This window comes from Curcuma longa, chromosome 2 (genome assembly GCF_044706935.1).
Source record: "Curcuma longa cultivar G26 ecotype Majalengka, Jawa Barat chromosome 2, ITB_CL_G26_1.1, whole genome shotgun sequence".
NCBI lineage: Eukaryota > Viridiplantae > Streptophyta > Magnoliopsida > Zingiberales > Zingiberaceae > Curcuma > Curcuma longa.
Window position 1 is genome coordinate 11,034,503 of NC_133862.1, and position 23,526 is coordinate 11,058,028.

Here is a 23,526-nt window from a genome sequence, read left to right on the forward strand (position 1 = left end):
ATTGCAGTGGGCAAAGGTCGAATCTCGGTGAAGTTGAATTAATATCCTTTCCGTAGTGATTAATTATAACTTTTCGATTTACTTCTTTATAGAAGATCGTAAGACCGATCGTGTGGGATCGCTAGAATGACGGTTTTCATTTTGATTGTATTGGTTGTGCAGTTATCTCTCTTTGCATTTTGTTTGTATTAATAGAAATTGAACCATCATCATCAATTGATGAAAGCCATATCTATAGCACGAATGGAGCTGCATGAGTTCAACTAATAAGCTTGGTTTGGTAGGTACTTATGGTTATCAACATACGCAATTGTTGGTCCAGATAGTGGTCTCTTGTTCTACCAATAAATATACCTACATTTGGATTTAACCTTGATTTTTGAAAATTTGTTTTCAATAAGGGTATATGTATGATAAATTAATATCCAAAATTATTTTGAGTGATAAAGATGACTATGGCTAGAATTGGAGTAACCATGACAAGTGAAAAGATGTTGATTTTGAGGTGACAATAATGTTAAAGAAAAGACAGAGTAGGGTGCGATCAAATACCGAATTTAAAATAGGACTGTCTTGAATTTTAATCCAGTTTTAAAAAAAAACTTATATAGGTATTTTATAATTTATAATTTGATATAAAAAAAAATTGTTGTAGTTTTTTTTTCTTTGTTCATTTTATTTTGATATTTAACTCTTCCTTTTCACTTTCAAAATTCGTCCTCTAATTTTTGAATACGTTTAATACTTTCTCTTAGTTAGTTCACCAAGAGAGAGCATTTTAAAATCAAATTAAAAAAATATAATAGATATTTTGATACTAACAAAAATTTAGACGGTTTTCCAAATTTTTGGGGGCATTAATGATTTTTGATTTTATTTTATGTTATTTCAAATTGAAGGGGCTCATTTAAAACAAAATAAAAATAGGGGTATTTTGATATTATTGAAATCTTCGAGACGCAGTTTGTCCCGACGCTGCTTCTCCGCACATCGTCGTGAAGACCAAGCTCGCGTCGGCGATCACACAAGGAGTCCGGCGGCGCATCGTGTTCAGGCCCTGGTCTGACGGTGATTGCTTCAGAATCGTAAGTGGCTATTTGATCTTTCGATAGATTTCTGCATTCGTTGCAAAATTTAATTTGGAGATGTGTTCTTTCGGTCTTAATGGTTCCATTTTGCCTTCAGTGTTTGGATTTGATAAATTACTTATTCCATTCTTCTTTGCTCCACCTTTGTGTTTCGGTCACCTTGGCGTTTCAGCCCTTCTCTCCATTATTAGCCCTATTGTGGTTTTGTTGTGGATAAGAGAGTTAAATGAATAAAGGCTGATCGGCCACCTTGAGACAAGATACAAATTTCACTAGTGTGCTGTTATCTTTAATGTTATGCAGTTATTGATTGCTTTTAAAAACTCAATTTACCATTTTAAGAAGAAATGACTATCATTTCTTGTCTTCCTCAAGAAATTCAGTAGTATTCATCTTGTATAGTTTGATGAACTTCCTGTTCCATCTTTCTTCATCAATGTGCTGAACTATGATGACTCTTTGGCTCTTTGCTATTTTCTAACAGATAATGCATGTGAAACAATCTTGTAGGGTGGAAGTGATTTTAAACTTTTTGCTGCAGTTGAAGTTTTTTAAATACATAATGAAGCATTTTTTTGGTATTTGTCCAAATGTCGTAGTCTTCAATTCTTTAATCAAAGGATTCATAGATGTCCAAGATATGGCTGGAGTTGATGAAGTGAGTAATTAGTTTGATGACTTTCTTTTACTTGGCAATATCTCAGCTGAGGCAGTTAATTATAAATTCTACTTGAAATTGGGATCAAGCCAGATATTGTCACATACAACCACCAGCTGAATGCATGGAGTGCAATGGGACTAATGACCAGATGCATGGAGCTGCTGAGTAAGATGGTGGAAGCAGGTATCAAACCAGATGCACAAGTATATAGCATTCTCGCCGAAGGTTACATTCGGGCAAAGGAACCTGCTAAAGCGGAGGCCCCTTCTCGTGGCTATGAATGAACTGGGCATCAAGACAAATGTTGTGACCTTCACAACAATCATCAGTGGCTGGTGCAGTGCAGCAGATATGGAAAATGCAATGAAGGCCTTCTCAATGATGTGCAACTCTGGTGTTTCCCCCAACATAAAGACCTTTTGAAACTCTTATATGGGGGTTATGGCGAAGCAAAACAGCCATGGAAGGCCGAAGAGCTTCTTGATAGAATGAGGAAAACAGAATTGAGGCCTAAGAAGAATGAAGCTTGCAGAGTTCTCGGTTCCCTGAATGATTCTAGTATACAAGCCACGAGGAAGGTGATTCATCTCTTCAACTTGACCAAGGACAGATTCATCATTCTGTGAACTCAAACTCTTTACAAACAACCAATCCACTCAATGGAATTGGAAAGGCTTCACAGCATGCTGAGTTTAGTTCTGAGACCTTCCAAATCTTCACAAATCAGCATTGATAAGCCCTTCCTTAAGATTTGAGGTTAGGAATCCAATCAAATGCAGGAAACAGTCCTTGGTACAGCTGGGATGTACAGTCAAACTCTGAACTGCAAAGTTGTGTTCCTATATTACAGAGAGCTGATTAGAGGATTGATGGTTTGAAGGATCCAGTTTATTAGATGCTTGCGACAAAATCTACAAGAGATTGTGTATCTGACAATTGTGTTTGATTCTCCAATATTATTGCAAATATTGGAAAGGTGATGAGTTCATTATCTCATGACTTTTTCAGTTTTGTTTTTTTTTTTAAAATAATCCAAGTAGGTGGGTCTTGGGCTCAACTAGTCATAGAGGTGTAGACTACTTTCCTTGATTTCGTCCATCAGATAAATTCAAAAAAAAAACTCTTTTTCTACCGTAAATTTAAGCTTTTTCATTCCAAATAGGGCTATGTCCCGGGTAGCTTTGGCGCAACGGTAAGATTGCTGCCATGTGACCGTGGGTCTTGGGCTCAACTAGTCATAGAGGTGGACTACTTTTCCTTGATTCGTCAATCAGATAAATTCAAAAATGAGAACAACTCTTTTTTCTAACAATCAATATTCTAAAATTTTCATTCCAAATAGATAAAAATGTCCTTAATTGACTTTATTCAGCTAAAGCTTAATGCGCATGCTTACAGAAAGATATACTCAATTAAAGCTTCACCAATCAAACATCATTTACAAGTGTGACAAAAGATAGCAACCACAACACAATCATATTGTATGCATGGCAAGCTAAGCAAACTCCATTTTCCCCCCAATATCATAATCCATACACTATATTCTAGACTAGGTTATTGGGCCCCACAAGGAGTCTGACCAATCACTTCCAAGATATCTTTGTAGTGCGTGTGCACACATGCAATGCATTTGGAAACCAAATTATTAGAATATGATTATGCTTTGTCGGATACCGTTAGTTGTCCGACAATACCGTCACCACTAGATTCCCCCAATCCACCTCAATTACATATTTAATGACGTCATAATTAACTCATATATAGTTTTAAATATTATATGCACATATAATAAAAATTAACAATTGAGCAAGAAATTTGGTGCTCTTTGTGTTACAAAGCACTGAGGCCCTAAATTTGATTTCTCATTGGAAAGCAAGTGGATGTTACTTTGCATTTTTTTTCAATCACAAGCTAAGCCACTTTGATAATATGAAAGAAATATAACGCTGCGCATCCGTGATCTGTGTGCGACGGGGTATAGTTGAGTTGGTTACGACGCCGATAGAGTTGCAGAAGAGGACAAGGGTTTGAATTCCTGGTGAAATTCCAGGCAACACGAAAATAGGGTCGGGTGCGTCGTGACCAACTGTAGTTTCTCGATTTATCTCCTTACAGATGATCGTGGGGCCAACCGCTGTGGGACCGCTGAAGGTGGCGGATTCCACCTTTTTACAGAAAAAGAAATATAATCATCCTATAAATTTTTCATTTTAATTCACTATATATATATATATAATTTTTTTTTACTAAAATTAAAGATGTATGTTTCAATTTTAAATATGCAAAAGCAATGCTATCAATGAAACAAAATATAAAACATAGGGATTCACCTAAAAAAATACTATAAAAAATTAATTAAATAGTGTTTGTACATGAATCCACCACCAAGTTGAATCATCTTGCTCCCAAGTTGCTAACAAAGTGTTTGATCAACAACTCTACTTCCTAATCATGTGTGATATGACATGCCATGTTCATAATTGTTAATTACCCCCACTAACTTAAAACTAATGTTCCACTAATTACAAACAAACATTGATAGTGACATTACATTAATTCTTGTTTATGGCAACTTTTTAGCAAACCAATCATGCATGTCTTGTTTCATATAATATTCGTTTTTCACAAAAGAAGGAGATTTTATTTTGATTAATGTTCCCCTTAACACTTGATTAACATGTCCCTTAACGAAGTAAAGGACATTGATTTAAGAAGAAGATTAATTTCTATTATTTTTTATCTATAAATAATTTAAGAAAATATTCAATTTTAGCCTTTTTATTCATTAAAATTTCAATTGGTGGAATAACGCAAAACAGCGATACGTGGCGGAACGACGGCCGTCGGATTTAGTGGCAGGATCGTCATTATACTCCTCCGGGGGCGAAGTGTTTGGATTCATCAGAAGGGCGCCCGCCGGCGGGGGGCGATGCGATGGCGACGCCGTCAACGAAGGCGACGTGAGAGGCGGGGAGTAGAAGGAGGAGTTGTCCCTTTTGTTTTTTTTTTATCGTTCCCTTCTTCCTTCTCTTCCTCGTGATTGCCTGTCGACTCATGACTTTGACCTCCGAAGTCCCACCCGCCCACCGCCTACCGCCTGTTTGTTATTGGGTGCGTCAGAGAACCCGATGCGTAGCTGTGTACAAGTTTTGGTATAATGTAAACTAAACATTGTGGTGCCTGGGAGGCGAAAGGAAAGGGGAGTGAGGAGGAAGTGCAAGCTGCTCTCTTTGTTATGTTCCCAGTTCTGAAGCGTCACTGGCCAGTACAAAGCTGACTCCAAAAGTGTGCCAAGCGTGGGACCAAAGTAGACTAGAGGGAAGAAGATAGAAGAGCAATGGTGGGAGGGCGAGAGTGATGAGCGAGGAGTTAAAAATGAATTTTTTATGCTTAATAAAGGAGGCGTTGTTTTGGCGAATGTGGTGGCGCCGCTGCTTTAATGGGTTGGGTAACAATAAGATATCTGCCGTTGCTGCTGCTCCTGCAATAGGACCTCGAGTAGGAGAAAGGAGGAAATTGGGATCGTCACCGGCCGTGCTGCTTGTGCTGCTGCTGGTGGAGAAAAGGCGGCGCCTTCTTTATGGCGGCGACGGAGGAAGGGCGCGAGAGCGAGAAAGGTGCCTCCTTTTGGGCCTTGTTTGTGTTTCTCGCTGGCTTGTTTTTAATCGGGGGATGCTCTTGCTAAGGCTTCTATGCAGGGGATCCACTCTATGAGGAGCTGTGGAGGGCTTGCGCCGGGCCTCTGGTGGACGTGCCGAAGTCCAAGGAGAAGGTCTTCTATTTTCCACAGGGCCATATGGAACAGGTGAACACACGAACACCGTAGAAAAGCTGCAAAAGGAAAAGGAAATAGAACTATTTTTTTTCTCTCTTCCCTCCCCCCTTCCCTTCTAAAAAAGATGATTGTTTTCTTGATGGTGTCGTGTTTGCCTGCATGGATGCAACTATAGTTGGAAGCATCGATGAATCAAGAGTTGACTCAACAGATTCCTCTCTTCAATCTCCCTTCAAAGATTCTCTGCAGCGTTGTTGATGTTCGATTGAAAGTGAGTTCTATCTCTCTACTATTGCTTTAGTCACAATGGTTTTTCTTTTCTTGTACTTATGAAAGTTTCTGTTCTTGCTACTCCACAATTACCATACATGCTAGGCCGATCCTGAAACGAATGAAGTGTTTGCTCAAGTAGTTCTTCTCCCAGAAGTGGATGTAAGACCTCGAATTAGTTCTTGACTTTTTCTTTGTTTTTCTTCTCACTTTGGGTTATTTAGATTATCAAGCGCAAGTTAATCACATCTATTCAATTTTAACGACCAAAAACTTTTGATGGGGCTATGGTAGCAACATGAAGCTCCAAGTCCTAATGAATGTTCTGTGGAAGCAAGACCCAAAGTGTACTCTTTCTGTAAGATTTTGACAGCCTCAGACACTAGCACTCATGGTGGATTCTCTGTTCTTAGAAGGCATGCCACTGAATGCCTTCCTCCACTTGTGAGTTCCATATCTTTTATGCCTTATCCTGTTTAAGGGATTTGAATGATCATTTTGCTGATTGTGAGATTCTCTTCCCACGGTAGGACATGTCGCAACAGATTCCAACTCAGGAACTCGTGGCTAAGGATCTTCACAACTTTGAATGGAGATTCAAGCACATCTTCAGAGGTAAAAAGTATCTAACTTCTTCTGAAGCACTCTATTTCTGTTTTGAAATCACTAGTTTCCATCAATTTCTTGATGGCCATAACCTTTCATATGTTGTTTCACTTGATCTATGCAGGTCAACCACGGAGGCACTTGCTCACCACTGGATGGAGTACCTTTGTCACATCTAAGAGATTAGTCGCTGGAGATGCATTTATTTTCTTACGGTATTATTACAGGTGCTTCCACAATTCGCTTATGGAGAATTCCAAGGGTCTCCAATGTTGTGGTTTTGTGTTTTTTCATCAGAGGGGAGAATGGAGAGCTGCGTGTGGGGGTAAGACGCCTTGCTAGGAAACAGACAACAATTCCGGCCTCAGTCATATCCAGCCAGAGCATGCATCTTGGTGTTCTTGCAACTGCCTCACATGCTTTTACAACTCATACTCTCTTTACTGTCTACTACAAGCCAAGGTTAGAAACAAACATTCATCTATGCTCAATTAAACATGTCACTTTCTCTTCCTTCTTCACTTTAGGTTGTTCTGATGAATGGAGAAATTCCATCATTTTCTTTCTTAACTATTGCGCTGATTGTGGTTCATACATCAGGACATGTCAATATATTGTAAATGCCAACAAATACTTAGAAGCATTTAAAGTTGGATACAAGCTGGGGACTAGATTTAAGATGAAATTTGAGGGTGAAGATGTTCCTGAAAAAAGGTAACTCACACGAGAAAATACCTTTTTCATCTTCAGATGTATTTAAGTAGTTGTTTGTCATCTCTCTGATGGTTATAATTTTTAACCTCAAGGTTTTCTGGGACCATTATTGGGTTTGAAGATCTTTCTTCTCAGTGGAAAGATTCTAAATGGAGATCCTTGAAGGTTGGTTTCATTTACTCTAACTATGCTGAGTTATTTTGCATCATTTGAATTCTTTTATCTATAATGTATATATATATATTTAGGTTCAATGGGATGAGGCAACTAATTTGATCGACGTAATAGAGTTTCTCCTTGGGAAATTGAGCCTTTCAATGCCTCTATACCTGCTGAAAATGTCCCACTGCCGGTGATTGCCAAGGACAAAAGATCAAGGCAGCCTAGTGATATTAATGATATCTTAGCCTTTGGTACGTAAAGATTAATTTACTTTTATTTTACTGTGAGTAAATATACTTTTCTCAACTTATTCCTTCCATCTATTACTCCCTTATTTTCAGTTATTTCTTCATGCAGAATCTAATGCATCATTCGGGTACTCAGGACTGACTGAGCTACAAGATTTAGCTGCATTAATTAGAAGAGGTTCAGAACTTGACGAAACTCAAGAAACTTGGCTATCTATTAAAAAAGGATGCAAGAGAAACAATATCATTTGCATGACAAGTTCACAGGACTCTTTAATGTTTGATGGTTGGTTGAAGGAAGCCCAATCTCCTGCTAAGAGCTCAGGTTCCTCACTAACTTCACTCAAACTATCCCAAGAAACATGTGAGGAGACCAAGTGTGTGACTGAGCCTGCCCTTAAGTTAGGAAATGTCATGGAGTACCCGAACAAACCTGAAGGCAGTACTGCCAATTACCGCTTATTTGGGATCGATTTGTCTAATCACTCAAACAGCATAGCAGACTCCAAGGTAGCAGTGACATATCCTTTCAGCAAAAACAGTGTGCTTCTTGAGCATCATTCTGCAAAGCTAACTCCTTTGGAAGACTCCAAACGTAAGTTGGGGCTTTCCAAAATTTCAAAAGATCAAAAGCAATACCCACAAGATGATTCAAAGGAGATCCATGGTCGACAAAATTGTCTAGCTAGAAGCCGTATCAAGGTGAATACTTCCTCAGCCGAAGTTATTTAGAATTGACATGTTTGAAAACACTTGTTAAGTTTCTATAATAAGGTACACATGATTTTTTTTCTCTTGAATTTGTATGGTGAATAGGTTCATATGCAAGGCATTGCAGTAGGCCGAGCTGTGGATCTGACAATACTAGAAGGATACAATCAACTGATAACAGAGCTGGAAGAAATGTTCAATATCAAAGGGGAACTTCACCAGAATAAATGGGAAGTTGTCTTCACTGATGATGAGGGTGATATGATGCTAGTTGGCGATGACCCTTGGATGTATTTCCCGCAAATCTTGTTATCTACTTCTTTTAACATGTCAATTCTTTTCTTTTTGTAGCTACACATGTATATACTATTGGCTTGGTGTTAGTTTGTTGGGTTTATCTAACACCATCTTGTGTGAATTACACAGGGAATTCTGCAAAATGGTCAGGAAGATTTACATCTACCCTACTGAAGAGGTGAAGAAAATTAAGCCTATCGGCGGTCGTATTTCAGCAGTGGATGATGAAGAAATCTTTTTTGAGGGAACAGGGATCCTGAACTGAAGGGATGGGTACTAACATCATTCGTTTACTCACCAATGCACTTGTAGAAATAAATTGCAGACATGAAATGCTGCACTCAATGCCGAGAACTACTTTTAGTATCATATATCTCTATCTTATCAAGATTGTAGAGTTCAGAAGTTAAAAGTACGAAAGACAATATATTTCTAATGTGTTTAAACTATTGTTTGGAGTTGCTTGATTTCCTGATTCTGCAAGTTGATGTTCTCAACTTGTAAATATATGGTATGAATATTTCTTGTGTATCATTTATAGCTAGTGCTGTTCTTTCAAGGTTTTAATCATTTTCCTTGGAATTCCATCAGAATGATTAGGATCAAGGGCAGTATCAACAAATAACTTTTAGTGTATGGCTGAAGCACTAAGATCCATCTAAGAGAGACTTCTTTTTATACAAGATCAACTATTTCCATCCAAGAGCAATTAGTGAATGACAGAGCCTTTATTGTTAGAACCATACAAAGCTACTAATAAGCAACTAGATGATGCACCATGTTGAGGAGCATTATTTAAAAAATTCTTAAGTGTACTTAAACTGATTGAGTACATATTGAAGTAATATTTAATTAAGATACGGCAAGGGAGCATGCCAATGAATCAAGTCTTCTTTCCTCCAATCCCAGGCTTCCCCTTCCTTGGATCATGCTTAGGGTTGGGCCCTGTCTCATAATCCTGTAAATCCACCAAGAGCTTCCTTGATGGCATCTGATACAATTAAACACCAAGGATTAGTTAAGCAGCATGAGTTATCAGTTACTAAGCACAGCATTGACTATACCTTCTTTGCCAAATCTATGTGCTTAATCTCCTCTTGAGTAGCCATGGATGGTGTGAAGATGAGGATGAGGAGGATGAGCAGGCCTGTGACTCCTTTCAGCATTGTGAGTTAACTCGAGGCTCGAGTTCTTGTTCAGTGGATTTGATGAGAAGAAGGTTGGAGATAAGGGCTCTCCTTTTATAGAGGAGGAAGGCAGACTTGGAAGGTAAAATTTGACAAAGCCACTAAGCTTTTCGTTGACAATGATACCCATTAACCCCCTCAAATCTCTAAAGTCAACTCTGTTCCACTTTTTTTTTTTCAGTTCTTTCTTGTTCATCAGGAATCTCCAAGTTCTAGCTCAAGTTCTGGTCAGAAACTTGATTGTATCAAGCAGGAAGATTATAAGATAGTTAAAGCGGAAAGCATAAGGTCTTAAACAGGAAAGAACTTGAACAATGATCCTCAGTTTGACAAACACAGACTAGTTGGATTGGTTGACTTTTGGGTTGAAGTTAGGTGTGGCAGAAGAGATCATTCTCATGAGGTTGTCATGGGGATTAGGAATGCCAATCGAATTCCAAAGTCAAAGATGATTTCTGTCATCCACTATTTACCTTTATCAAGTTGATATCTAACAGATGATGATACGTGAGAGAGATGTGAAGCACAGAACTTGCATGGCTACCTACCCAACCAAGTCAACTATTCCTACGAAAGTGTGTGGAAATTGTATCAGTATACAACATCCTTGGACAATGTTTTAAAGATGGAGCCAAAGAGTGAAACTGGAATAGGACTGGCACACACTTGAATTGTCATTAGCAATGATGATTTTATCATTTGCAAGAGATTTAGTCGTAGGGAATTGTCAATTTCTTGGAGTGTGAATGAACAACAGTTGTAATAATTTAGTGGTCTTGTAGTGGGAAGAGACTACCACCAGCACTCGAGAATTGCAACTTGGTACTAAATCTTTATAGCTTGATATTTTTTTTTAATCTTGTACGAAATCATTCTCAATCGAGGAAACATTATCCCAACAATCTTTGACTTCCTAATACTCGAGTTAAGTTCACATCCATCTTCAAAGTCATTATTTTCTGTTGGTAGATGCTTATAGATTATGCTTTCCAACTTCTTGTAAGAGATCTATTGGATATTGTTTTTATAGCATATTGTTTATCTTCAAAGTCTTTCTCACTGGATTTCTCATGCCAGTGTGTCTTTTTTTCTTGAGAAAGTCACTTCAGAAATCCCTCAAACACATGCAACTTCTTCCTCATTTCTTGCTCAGCAATTTCATTCTGTTATGTCCTTAATTTGCATAAACACAACCATCTAGAAATAAATACAAGATAATTATATTGTACATGAATGAGATGGACACAGGTGAGAATTTTCAATCAAGAACAGCAGTAGATTACCAACAAACTCTAGTTTAACCCCCCAAGCTACCCCCCACCAGCTCTGCTTATTAAAGTGCCAAGTTCAGTATCAACACTGCAACACACACCCTCACCAAAATGGCCAAGGCTTTGAGAGTTTTGTCTCCTCTTCTGAGGCTGCTCAGCTGCAGCATCCACTCTTTGCGCAGTCATCGTCATGGCGACGAGCCATGAGTCAACCATGGTGTTTGGCATAACCTTGGAAGCCAAGTTCCAGCACACTCCTGCCCTCAGGTAAGCAGCCTACATGTCTCTACTCATCCTTAAACCGTGTAAAAATCTCTCAACAAACTGTGTGGTGTGTAGGTTCTTTGTCATAGCAAATGCAATAGCTTTCGTCTACAGCTCGGTTTCAGCTTGCGTACCTTCAACGAGCTTGCTGTCGAGGTTGGTCATCGTGCCTGATGTGGTAAGTGGGAGAATCTCCATCCTCACCTTGACCTACTGCAGGCTTCGTGTCTGACTGTCTGCACTCGTGTAGATTTTGGCGATGCTGCTGACGGCTGCCGTTGCAGCAGCAGGAGCCATGGCAGAGCTAGGGAAGAAAGGCAACTCTCATGCAGGATGGCTGCCTATATGCGACCAAGTGGCGAGCTTCTGCGATCATGTCATGGGAGCGATGATCTGTGGCTTGGTTGGTGTTGCTGCCTTCCTTCTGATCGTGCTCCATGGCATTCACATCAGCACTTTTAGTTGCACTGCAGAAATCTTGTAGTGATGATCTGCTTTCAAGATTCGTTTTGTCGAAGCTTTCCTTGAGTTCTCTTTTGATGTGTTGCGTAGATCGTCGTTGCTTTAGATTGTATTTCCAAAAATAGAATGTTGTGGGTTGATAAATCGGGCCCAAATCTAGTTGTGGGCCCAATTTTAACAACGGTTCGCGAATGTTACTCGAAATATCGACGGGCTTCGCGGGAATTGGATCTCTTTCGCAATCTTGGCGCGGCGTTGCTTGCTTGCTTGCTTGCTAGATTCTTCGTCTTCGTCCCGCAGAATTAACGAGAGGGGGAGAAGCTAAAATCGATCCACTTCCTGCTGCGATTGCGAAAGAGGGAGGAGAGAACGATACGGTGGAAGAATCGAGGGGAACGAAGCGGAGGGGCAGCGAGTACACTCCTCGTCGCGAGGACAAGAGAGGAAGGTACAGCAGCAGCAGCAGAAGAAGCAATTGTGGTTATACTGATTATACAGGCTAGAGCGGTAGGAGAGCAGAGGCGGCGGCCGGAGGGATGGGGGTGGATTACTACAAGATCCTCGGGGTGGACAAGGGCGCTAAGGACGACGATCTCAAGAAAGCCTATCGCAAGCTCGCCATGAAGTGGCACCCCGACAAGAACCCTAATGACAAGAAGGAAGCGGAAGCCAAGTTCAAACAGATGTCGGAAGCTTATGAGGTACGAACTGGAGCCGCCATCGTAGAATTTTTTTTGTAAATTCCCTTTCTTCTTGATCAAGATCTCATTATTCTTTTTTACCCTTTTGTTTGTCTGTTATAGGTCCTGAGCGATCCGCGAAAGCGCGCTGTCTACGACCAGTACGGCGACGAGAGGCTCATGGGTCAGGTCCCGCCGCCTGGCGCCGGTGGGCCTGGAGGCGCCACCTTTTTCTCCAGCGGTGGAGATGGACCGACCTCGTTTAGGTTCAACCCTTTTGCGGAATTCATCGCCAGGGCTGGATCTTCCTTTGGTGGGGCTGGAGAGGGTGCATCGCAACCGCGGAAGGCAAGCCCCATTGAGAAAAGGCTGCCGTGCAGCCTGGAGGAGTTGTACAAAGGAACCACCAAAAAGAGGAGAATTTTGAGACAAATTCTGGATGTAAGTGGGTAAGATTCTGCTCTTCTCTTTCTCAACAAGATCCAAATCATTTGTGTTATCCTCATGTACTTAGTCAGTGTCTTGTTTTGTCGAATTGCTGCAATTTGCATTGCTAAGGTGAAAATTTTTCCACATTCTCTTCTGAAAAAGAGTTGTTTCTGCATAGAGTGCTAGTTTTGTTTGTTTTTATATATATATTTATATGGACGAGGGAAAGAAGATTCAGTCAGTGGTAGGTTCTTTGCAAAAGTGGATCCAACTGGTAAGGTTAGGAAGAATTGTTTCCCACCCACTTATGAAAAAGTTAGTTTGTAGCAATATGGTTCTTTGGTCAATATCAAGCCTGCAATTTTTGTCTGTATATAGTGTTGCCTGATACTAACTACTAAGGATAACCATGACGGTCTGTGGCACCCAGCTTTCATAACTGTGTATACCGGGATAACCATGTGTTGTCATTTGGATCCCTCATTCACCAGATGCATAGTGAAGGGGGGCTTTATCCTAGTTTTGCCCCTTGATTTGAAGATATGGCACAATGCTTCTGAGTGTTTTTGTCCCTCCCATTTCTAATCTTCTTTGACATATTAGAATAAAAAAGACATTATATAGCATTATGCTACCATGAGGATATTGCACTTTTTAGGGTTGTGACCTTTTTAACTATGGCATTGGGAGGGGAAAAGATTAGTATGATTTTGTGAGATAATCAGCAAACTCTATACTGTATCTACTGCGCTTTCCGCTTATTGTGTTAATTATAATTAATTGTGTGTGTTCTGATTAACACCTTGCTAGGTGGCAGGTTCGACAATATTTCTTTGAACCAATCAACTGTGTCAATAAATGCAGTTGCAATTAGAGATAGGTGCTAGTAACAAAAGCAATTTTTGGTCACAGTTGTTGTGTATCTATGTTAAGAAAAGATTTTTAGTTGAAGAATTTGAGCTTGGCTACTCTCCTAGGAACAAAGATTTGTCAAACGCAATAGGAACTAATGGTTTGGTTACTTTGGTTTATAACATGATGGATGGATTAGGGAATAGATGAATTTTTAAATCTTTGATCCTTTATTCTTTTTCTTTGGTGGATGGAACATGGAACAAGGAGGATGGAAGATTCAAGGAATGAAAAAGATATCATTTATTATTGAGATGCCCAAATTGGGCAGATCAAACAGCAGATGGATGTGAAAACTTTGTTTCTTGATTTGAATCCCAAAATCTCCCTCTGCCAAGCTTCTCTAGTTTAGGCATTAGTTGGAATGAACCACATTCAGACTTTAGTACGGTATGCTTTGACTTATCACTAACTATGCATTCAACTTTTGGCTGGTATTTGCTTTGTAGGCATGAGATAACTTGTCTTCTAGAGTGGTATTGAGTTTATTCAATCAGTTTGGATCATTCTGTTAAAACTCTCTCGTGTGCAATGTTTCACAGGAAAACAACGTCTGTGGAAGAAATTCTAACAATTGATGTTAAACCAGGCTGGAAAAAGGGCACAAAAATAACGTTCCCAGAAAAAGGAAATGAATCACCTAATGTAATTCCTGCAGACATCATCTTCATTATCAACGAGAAGCGTCATCCTCTATTCAGCAGGGAAGGCAATGATCTGATTGCAACACAAAAGATCTCTTTGGCGGAAGCCCTGACCAGTTACACCGCTCATTTGACTACACTTGATGGTCGAAGCCTTACTATTCCCATAGACAAGGTCATTCATCCTGGCTACGAGGAGGTGGTGCCCGGAGAAGGAATGCCGATATCCAGAGACCCATCAAGGAAAGGAAATCTTCGCATCAAATTTGATATCAAGTTCCCGACGAGGCTTACAGAAGAGCAGAAGGTTGGGATCAAGAAGCTATTAGCTCCATTAGCTTGAGCTTCAAGTCTAGCGCCATGAATATTGTACAGGGAAAAGCTCATACGTGTTATTATCGTTAGTACATAAAGCCTTCTTTTGTTATTACCGTCTATATCGTCAAGTCTTGCAAGGATTTAGATAATGCATTTGCCATTTGCCATTAATATGGAATGGCAAATAACATGGAGAATCGAACTGAATCACTTCATTAATATGGAATGCAAAAAACATGGAGATGCTAAGCAGTCTGAATTATCAGCTCGAGTAAGTAAACTACTGATCAGCCGAAGCTATTATAATGAATAACCAAGCAGAAAATAGAACCCAAAAAAAAAAAATCACTTTGCATTTAAAGACATAGGCAGATCAGTGAAAAACAATCCCACAGTTTGAAACCTCCACAAGCAATCTGATGCTCTTTCTGAAGCTTCTAAACAAGAAATTATTTGCAGTAACAGAAAATTAATTAGCCTGGAAGGATTTCTGCTGTTAACTGGCACAAATTATATGCCAGACCTTGAACTCCATGAACTCTTCCAAGTCCAAGGGTCTCTGCTGCTCAGGCAGCTTTTATCTGCTGCAGATGATCCATAGAAATTGCTACAATTACTAACCAAAAAGGGCATTCAGTTGCTTTGGTACAAGTAAACCAAGTCCTATTGAAGCAAAAGCCTGTAGTTCAACTAATTCATAGATCTACAAATAATTCTTTTTATATATAAGAAAGACTAATTTTCTCCACTTCATGCTAATAGGAAATGTAGAGATGCAGCAACTCATTGTATTAATCTTCTGATACAATAGCTTGAATTGCAATAACAATATCTAAAACAATTTCTAAGCATTATGTTATATATGTCAGTTGGATTGGAATTTAGGATCATGGATAAGATGCAACTGAACTCAGAACTTATATACATACTTAGAACCTTCTAAACTATTATATAAATATTTAGTTGTTTGATTTTTTAAAAGTATAGGTGCATTCTGATGGCATTTTAGAATGCATTTGTATATTTAAATTAAAATTTAAATAGGAAATGATCATATATATATAGTAGTTTTGTTTGCCATTTTCTAAATCATTTGATAACTTTGTGAGCATAAATGAACAGACTTCAAATTGATTATATTGAGATTAAAAATTTGAAAAAATAATAATATCACATTTTTAGCCGAAACTATTATATATACTCTTTTACTAAAATTATCATGTTTTATCTATACTTCTATTTTAAATTAATTAGTTTCTAAAATTATATGTAGATTAGAGTAGAATTTATATTATTTTATTGTTTACTTTATATATATATATATATATATATCAATAAAAGTGACCAGTTCGACTCTATAAAAGTTTCCACCGACTACCAAGTAAATCGAAAAGTGCAGATGGATCATGATAAATGAGCTAACATCATAAGTTTTTCAACTCCTTGGGTATAATGTACCCTAGTGAGATTTGAACTTTCATTATCTAAAAAAAAGTCTCACTTCTTACCATCGCACAACCCTTAGGGCTATTGGATCATCTATATTGATCCTACATTTTGCATCCATTTAATTAACCAAGCACACCACAAAGAGTTCTATTGTCCAAACTTGGTATCGTTTAAGCCCTATATTAACTTTAAAACCTCAAGAGAAGATAAAACCATTAAAGTAAAACAAAGTACACAAAGTCACAAAAACCCACCATGAAGGAAAGTGAACTTTGCTCTTTGCTATGATGAACTATTTCAGTGGTGCCATCATGTCTTTTATCCAAATGGGTGATGCTTGCTCACCTTGTGCAAGTCCATTGGGGAATCATAAATGATTAGGTTTCTTCACAAAGTTTGTTGTGCCTTTTATTCTTATTAAGTACACATCCATTCCACACTTTAGGGGACATTCCAAAAGGCCCTTTGTTTTTCTCCAAACAACTCTTCATGTGGGATCCCATATCACAACTTTGAATCTCTTATCACATGCTTTTGTGATATTTATACCCTTTCCTTCCTCCCAAACTAACCTAAAGAAGGATTTACTAGATCGATAGCAATATAAAATGTCGATGGGTCCGACCCTCTCATGTCGCGCTCATCATGCCTCGGCCATGGTCCTTAGTTTCCCAATGGCAAAGATCAAAAGGCAAGGCATGATTTTGAGCAAACACCAATAAAAGGGAACTTGCCATCATACTTCCATGAGTTGCTCAAACACTTGTGGGAACTCTTCCCCACTTTCCACATCTCTTTCAAATTGCAATGATATCTAGCTCAATTACTTGAATAATTCAAAGATGGAGTGATGAAGCAAAGCTTTCATTTCTCATGATGGTGATCATTAGAGCATGAAGAAATACAGATAACATGAAATGAATTGCTTTCTCAATCGATGAAAGTTGGCCCATTTTAATGCAAAAAGTGAAGAGAGCCTACAGCTGCAAGACACATGGATATTCATTCCCCTTCCCTTCAGGTGGTGGCACTCGATTGAGTCCCATCAATGCTCTGTCCAGCAATCGAAATTTGTTCAGAACATGTAAAACACTCTTTAGAGAAAGACCGTCGATCGTCGAAGAAGCAGGACGAAGGCCAGGGGCACGCCTTTTTCACTGATAATATAATATAATAGTTCTTCTCTGCTTCATCTTCAACAACGCATTTATTCACGTTGAAAATGAGACAGCACGGAGACGCAGTTGGTGAGACGTCCCATCCCTTCCGCACCCAACTGAGACAACAGTAAATGTTAGGCCACAGATGTCGAAGCTGGCAGATGGCACAGGCCTTCCCTTCCCGCAAAACTCGCTCCTCCGCCAACGACTTGTTTCTGAACTCTCTCTCTCTCTGTTTTCATCATTTTCGATGCCCAGCTCATAGCCTGGCCTATGCTCTGCAGCCCTCCATGAGATGGAACACCTTTGAAGAAATTTAATAGTGACTGCTTTTACTGGATCTCAATGTTAAAATATACACAGAGCGACAGGCTTCCTTGAAAACGAGGACGTCCCGCCTCTTTTCTGCTTTAGTTCAATATTTGATCTCTTCGGCAGAGGAAGGTAAAAAATTCATGTGTCTAGTTGTAGTCTAGCAGTCTAGCTCCTGTTACGAACAGTGCCCGTTGCAGCATGCTTCCACAGTGCCGTAACAATTTGGCAGATACGGTAGAGCTTTGAAGTAGCAGACAGCAGTTAATTAAGGTCGTAGTCTAATTGCTTCCTGTCATCTTTCTTTTCATCCCTGTCTGTCATGATTTACTACTGCTCAAATTTTTCTACACGATTGATTGAACATGCTTAACTAAACTTCTTGTCGCTGAACGATCATAGACTAGGTGGTCAATCAATGCAAATAAGAAATAGACTAGGAGAATTTTACTAGGTGGTGGCTAAGATCCAATGGCAAGAGAGATAGGTAGCAAAGGAGGGGGAAAGTACATAACATAAACACAAGAAGAAACAATTAGGGTTTAGGTTTCAGTGAGGTTTGTCGAAGCAAATATTGTAGGTCCTTGGACAATTTGTGCTTTTAAAAATCAAGAGCCTTGATGGAGCCTACCATGTTGTGGTCACATAGTTTGTCTACTACGAAGGTCACAGAGGAATCCAACCAGTCCATGAAGAAGAACAGCTTCATAAAAGAAGGGCATAGTTTGGGATAATCCAATAGTAGATTCAAAGAATCACAGATGTTGCGGGAGACATAGCTGGTCATGGTGACAACTGTTCTGTGGCAAAAATCAATAGACGCTTCAAATTTTACAAACCATTAGTAATTTTATTTTGAAAATATATGTTATTGTAGCAATTATTCAGCAACAGTTATAATGTGTAGAAGTTATTTCTTAAGCCCTCGAGACATAGCTGAGTCGGTTACGATGCAGCAGACTTGTAAAAGAGGGCAAGAGTTCGAATATGCTGAATAGTTGTCACAGAAACTATTGAATAGCTGGCGAACCCTTGTCCTATTCTGCGACAACTACTGAATATTCCTATTTCCTTTTGACATTTATGCTGACACAAGGGTGTCTGATGGGGTTAGGTTTGATATTCTCGTAACCGCCTCGGTTATTCTGTAACAACTATTGAATATCTTTGCTTCCTTTTGGCATTTTGTGCTGACATGAGGGTGTCCGAGGGGGGGTTGGATCTGACAACCTCGTAACCGCACTCTTTTATGTCCTCCAAAATCAAGTGAAGATGATGTCCAATGCTAGGAGGCCAAGTAGCCGAGAGATAAAGTAGCTGAGTGATCGAATGGTCGAGAGGTTGAGAGATATAGTAGTTGAGAGACCGAGTGGCTGAGAGGCTGAAAGATAGAGTGGCCGAGAGATTGAGTGGCCTAGAGGCTGAAAGATAGAATGATTGAGAAACCAAGTGGCTGAGAAGTCAAGAGACAGAGTGGTTGAGAGACCGAGCGATCGAGAAGTCGAGTGGTCGAAAGATCGAGAAGTCGAGACCGAGTGACATAATAGTCAAGAGATCAAGAGACCGAGTGGTCGAGAGACATTGTAGCCGAGTGACTCAGTAGCCAAAAGGCCGAGAGATAGAATAGTCGAGAGACTGTGTGATCGAGAAGTTGAAAGACAAAGTAATCGAAAGACCAAATGATCAAGTGGACGAAAGATCGAGTGGCTGAAAGACCGAGTTGTCAAGTGACCGAATGGTCGAATGACCAAGTGATCAAGTTTTTAGATGATTTATTCTGTGTTTAACTATTGATTTTAAACTCGACATATCAATCTATCTCTTGATTGTCACTGTCACTTAAGACTAACAAGACGCCGTCATATTATATTTTATAATAATTAATCATAATAATTATAATATTATTAAAAATAAAAAATTCATGATAAATCACTGTTAAAATAATATTGGATTAAGCGTTATTTTCGGAATAAAAAATAAGTTTTCTTTAATTTTATTTTTTTAAAAACGATCATATAATATATATATATTTATTTATTTAATTTAGTACGTACTTTCGATTTGATTTGATTTTATTATTGCCCATCATTCTGACCGTTCCCTGACTTTCCATCTGAAGCATGAAAAAACATTATAATGCCCTGCAAGAAATCTACTAAAACAAACACAAAAATGCATACCTTATTTGAGAAGATCTACAGGAGACCTGCATTGACACGGCACACACACGCTGTTCCAAATGGCTGTTGAGTGACAGATCCCTCGATGCACCACTGTTATGTTCCCAAACCACTCTGTCCCTGTTGCAGCAGCGAGCGACGGCTTTAAAAACACACAGCCCCTTTCCATTTCTCCCACTCCTCGTGCATGAGCTCAGTGCTGCCACGCCCTTCATGCAACACCTCCTTCCTCTGTTTCCTCTTCCTTTCCATCTCTGATCGGTGTTGAAATGGGAGGAGAGGAGCAAGTGCAGGAAGCTGCCTCTGCTTTGACTTCCTTCGTTGAGAATTTGTGAAGCGAACAAGTCTGATTCCTGGCCATGGCAGTTGCCACTGCTGCTGCTGCGGCTGCTGCTGTTTTGTTGCAGTTCTGCTGGTTCTCCTATGGCTTGAACCACCAAGGCAGCGTGCTTTTGGAGGCCAAAAGAGGGCTCGAAGACCCCTCCAACGCCCTCTCTAACTGGGAGGCCGGCGCCGGCGATGAGACCCCTTGTAACTGGACCGGCGTCGGTTGCTCCGGCGGCACGGTGGCCGTCGTGGACCTCAGCAACCTCAGCCTCGTCGGGCCCTTCCCGTCGGCCCTCTGCCGCCTCCCTGACCTCGCGTTCCTCTCCCTCTCCTTCAACTACATCAACTCCTCTCTCCCCGACGCCGCCCTCGCCGCCTGTGCTGCGCTCTCCCACCTCGACCTCTCCCAGAACCTCCTCGTCGGCCGCCTCCCCGACGCGCTCGCCGACCTGCCGGCGCTCGCTTACCTCGACGTCAGCGGCAACAACTTCTCCGGTGAAATTCCGCCGTCGTTTGGGCGGTTTCGACGGATCGAGTCTTTGTCGCTCGTTGCCAATCTCCTCACCGGCGGTGTACCGGATTTCCTCGGCAACCTCACCACCCTCCGCCAGCTTAACCTCTCTTACAATCCCTTTGCTCCCGGTCGCATACCTTCCTCCCTATCCGACCTCGCCTCGCTGGAGGTGCTTTGGCTTGCTGGGTGCGGCCTCGTCGGCGAAATCCCGCGCTCCCTCGGCCGGCTCTCCAAGCTCCTAGACCTCGACCTATCCAACAACGCGCTTTCCGGCCGCATCCCGGCGACGTTCGCCAACCTCTCCAATGCCGTCCAGATCGAGCTCTACAACAACTCGCTCTCCGGCCCGCTCCCGCTAGGGTTTGGCAATCTCGATTCTCTGATCCGTTTCGATGCGTCGATGAATCGACTCGAGGGGCCGCTTCCGGATGACCTATTCGATGGCCCTCGGCTCGAGAGCCTCCATATCTACGCGAACCACCTCACCGGCGGCGTCCCCTCGGCCGTCGCGCTGTCCACCAGCCTTGTCGAAGTGCGGCTTTTCGCCAACCGGCTCAACGGCTCGCTCCCGCCGGAGTTGGGAAAGAATTCGCCGCTCACTCTCCTCGATCTGTCGGACAACTTGCTCTCTGGCGAGATCCCTCCCAGCATCTGCGACCGCGGGGTGCTCGAGCAGCTGCTCTTGATCGACAACATGTTCTCCGGTGGCCTCCCGGTTGGTCTGAGCCGGTGCCGAACCCTCTCCCGCGTCCGCCTTAGGAACAACCTGCTATCCGGCAAAGTCCCTTCCGGATTCTGGGGCTTGCCGCACCTCTGGCTGCTCGAGCTCAGTGGCAACGCATTTTCCGGTGGGATCTCTCCGATCATTGCAAACGGAGCGAATCTCTCCAAGATCGTCCTCGACGACAACCAGTTCACCGGCAGCATCCCGGCGGAAATCGGAGCGCTCTCAAAATTATATGAGTTTTCTGCCTCCAACAACCGTCTCTCCGGTCCGCTACCGGCGTCCCTTGGGAATCTCGAAGAGCTTGGGCAGTTCGACCTACACCACAACCTCCTCTCCGGCGAGCTACTTCGAGGGGTCCAGTCGTGGAGGAAGCTCAGCGAACTGAATCTCGCCGACAATGCCTTCGCTGGCGGGATACCTCCAGAGCTTGGCAACCTCCCGGTGCTCAACTACCTTGACCTCTCCGGTAATCACCTCACGGGAGAGGTTCCCATCCAATTGCAGAACTTGAAGCTCAATGAATTAAACTTATCGAACAACGACCTCTCCGGCGCTCTCCCCCCTCTTTTCGCCAGGGAGGCCTACCGGGACAGCTTCCTCGGAAACCCTGGACTCTGTAAGGACATATCTGGGCTATGCCCTGTTTCGCATGGCAGAAGGTATCATCATAGCTCCATGTGGTTGCTTCGCTCCATCTTCATTACTGCTTCGTTGATCTTTGTCGTCGGAGTCTCTTGGTTCTCATGGCGATATCACAAGTACCACAAGGAGAAGCAGGTGATGGAGAAGTCCAAATGGACACTGACTTCATTCCACAAACTAGGATTCAGTGAGTTTGAGATCTTGGATTGCCTCGACGAGGATAACGTGATTGGCCGTGGGGGTTCAGGGAAAGTTTACAAGGCAATCCTCAGCGACGGAGAGACTGTTGCAGTGAAGAAGCTGTGGGGATCTTCAAAGGACGTTGAGAACGCAAAGCAATCCGACGACGACGGCTTCGAGGCAGAGGTTGCCACCCTGGGGAAGATCCGGCATAAGAACATCGTCAAGCTCTGGTGCTGCTGCCGCCAAAGAGACTGCAAGCTTCTGGTTTACGAGTACATGCCTAATGGGAGCTTAGGAGACTTGCTGCACAGCAGCAAAGGAGGGCTTTTGGACTGGACGATGAGGTATAAGATAGCGCTCGATGCAGCAGAGGGGCTTGCTTATCTCCACCACGACTGCATGCCCCCGATCGTGCACAGAGACGTGAAATCCAACAACATCCTTTTGGATGGAGAATATGGAGCGAAAGTTGCAGACTTCGGGGTTGCCAAAGCTGTGGAGATGATCGGGAAGGGCCCAAAATCTATGTCCATGATTGCTGGCTCTTGTGGATATATCGCTCCAGGTTTGGTTATCCCTTGATTCTATGATTCCGTTCGACGTTATCTTTGATAATGCTGATGATAATTTCTACTGCAGAGTATGCTTACACACTTCGAGTTAACGAGAAGAGCGACATATACAGCTTCGGCGTGGTCATTCTCGAACTAGTGACTGGCAAACTCCCAGTTGATCCCGAGCTTGGAGAAAAGGACTTGGTGAGGTGGGTATCCAGCAGCGTCGACCAGAAGGGAGTGGAGTTCGTTATGGATCCAAAGCTCGACGCGTCTCACAAAGAGGAGATCGGCAAGGTCCTCAGCATTGGCCTCCTCTGCACCAGTTCTCTCCCGATCAACCGCCCCTCCATGAGAAGGGTCGTCAAGATGCTGCGAGAAGTTAGTCCAGAAGTCAAACACAAGAACGACAAGGACGGTAAACTTTCGCCTTATTACTCCGAAGATAATTTCGACTTCGGAAGTAATGTATAAAGCGGAAATCTGCTTGTGATCACAGGCCTGTTTGGCTGTTTCTTCTTGCTCTGATGGCATCTGGCCATTTGCGAATTGCGACTGGGAAATCATAATTGTGATGACTGAAACATGAAACCAGTGAATGCCAATCTGTAATTTCTGTTGTCGAACGTTGGACGGACAATGGACTGCATTCGTTCGAAGGCCAAGCTCCATCTGCTGTTTCGTTTGCTTCTGTTCAATTTTAAATTCCATCGTGCTGCTCGTGATCGCAGTGTCAAAATCATCCGGAGATGTCTTTTCTACCTTGCATTTACTCCTAC

The 23,526-nt window shown here is 41.6% G+C and overlaps 3 protein-coding genes and 1 pseudogene across 3 annotated transcripts; all 4 read left to right on the forward strand.

Moving 5' to 3' along the window:
* The first annotated feature begins 5,188 nt into the window (after positions 1 to 5,188).
* On the forward strand, positions 5,189 to 9,007 carry LOC141822450 (auxin response factor 9-like). Its single transcript, XM_074709899.1, is given in 15 exon segments — positions 5,189 to 5,366; positions 5,448 to 5,554; positions 5,700 to 5,795; positions 5,900 to 5,956; positions 6,089 to 6,238; positions 6,325 to 6,409; positions 6,525 to 6,615; positions 6,698 to 6,862; positions 7,001 to 7,114; positions 7,207 to 7,279; positions 7,363 to 7,387; positions 7,390 to 7,527; positions 7,634 to 8,226; positions 8,341 to 8,525; positions 8,662 to 9,007. Coding segments are annotated over 15 exon segments (2,052 nt in total). The 5' UTR covers positions 5,189 to 5,329; the 3' UTR covers positions 8,798 to 9,007.
* A 2,070-nt stretch (positions 9,008 to 11,077) lies between these two features.
* Positions 11,078 to 11,859, forward strand: LOC141815406 (CASP-like protein 1C1; annotated as a pseudogene).
* Positions 11,860 to 12,252: 393 nt separating this feature from the next.
* On the forward strand, positions 12,253 to 14,724 carry LOC141821604 (uncharacterized). The gene is made up of 3 exons (XM_074708979.1): positions 12,253 to 12,417; positions 12,520 to 12,845; positions 14,280 to 14,724. The coding sequence occupies exons 1-3, from the start codon at positions 12,253 to 12,255 to the stop codon at positions 14,722 to 14,724; spliced, it is 936 nt and encodes a 311-aa protein (XP_074565080.1).
* A 5,435-nt stretch (positions 14,725 to 20,159) lies between these two features.
* On the forward strand, positions 20,160 to 23,483 carry LOC141822313 (uncharacterized). Its single transcript, XM_074709757.1, has 2 exons — positions 20,160 to 22,758; positions 22,833 to 23,483. The coding sequence occupies exons 1-2, from the start codon at positions 20,160 to 20,162 to the stop codon at positions 23,219 to 23,221; spliced, it is 2,988 nt and encodes a 995-aa protein (XP_074565858.1). The 3' UTR covers positions 23,222 to 23,483.
* The last annotated feature ends 43 nt before the right edge of the window (positions 23,484 to 23,526 follow it).

Bases quoted from the DNA above. Each gene is read 5' to 3' on its own strand.
- LOC141821604 (XM_074708979.1), top strand. From the start codon at position 12,253: ATGGGGGTGGATTACTACAAGATCCTCGGGGTGGACAAGGGCGCTAAG. The intron at 12,418-12,519 runs GTACGAACTGGA...TGTCTGTTATAG, and splicing joins AGATGTCGGAAGCTTATGAG to GTCCTGAGCGATCCGCGAAA. The intron at 12,846-14,279 runs GTAAGATTCTGC...AATGTTTCACAG, and splicing joins CAAATTCTGGATGTAAGTGG to GAAAACAACGTCTGTGGAAG.
- LOC141822313 (XM_074709757.1), top strand. From the start codon at position 20,160: ATGGCAGTTGCCACTGCTGCTGCTGCGGCTGCTGCTGTTTTGTTGCAG. The intron at 22,759-22,832 runs GTTTGGTTATCC...TTTCTACTGCAG, and splicing joins TTGTGGATATATCGCTCCAG to AGTATGCTTACACACTTCGA.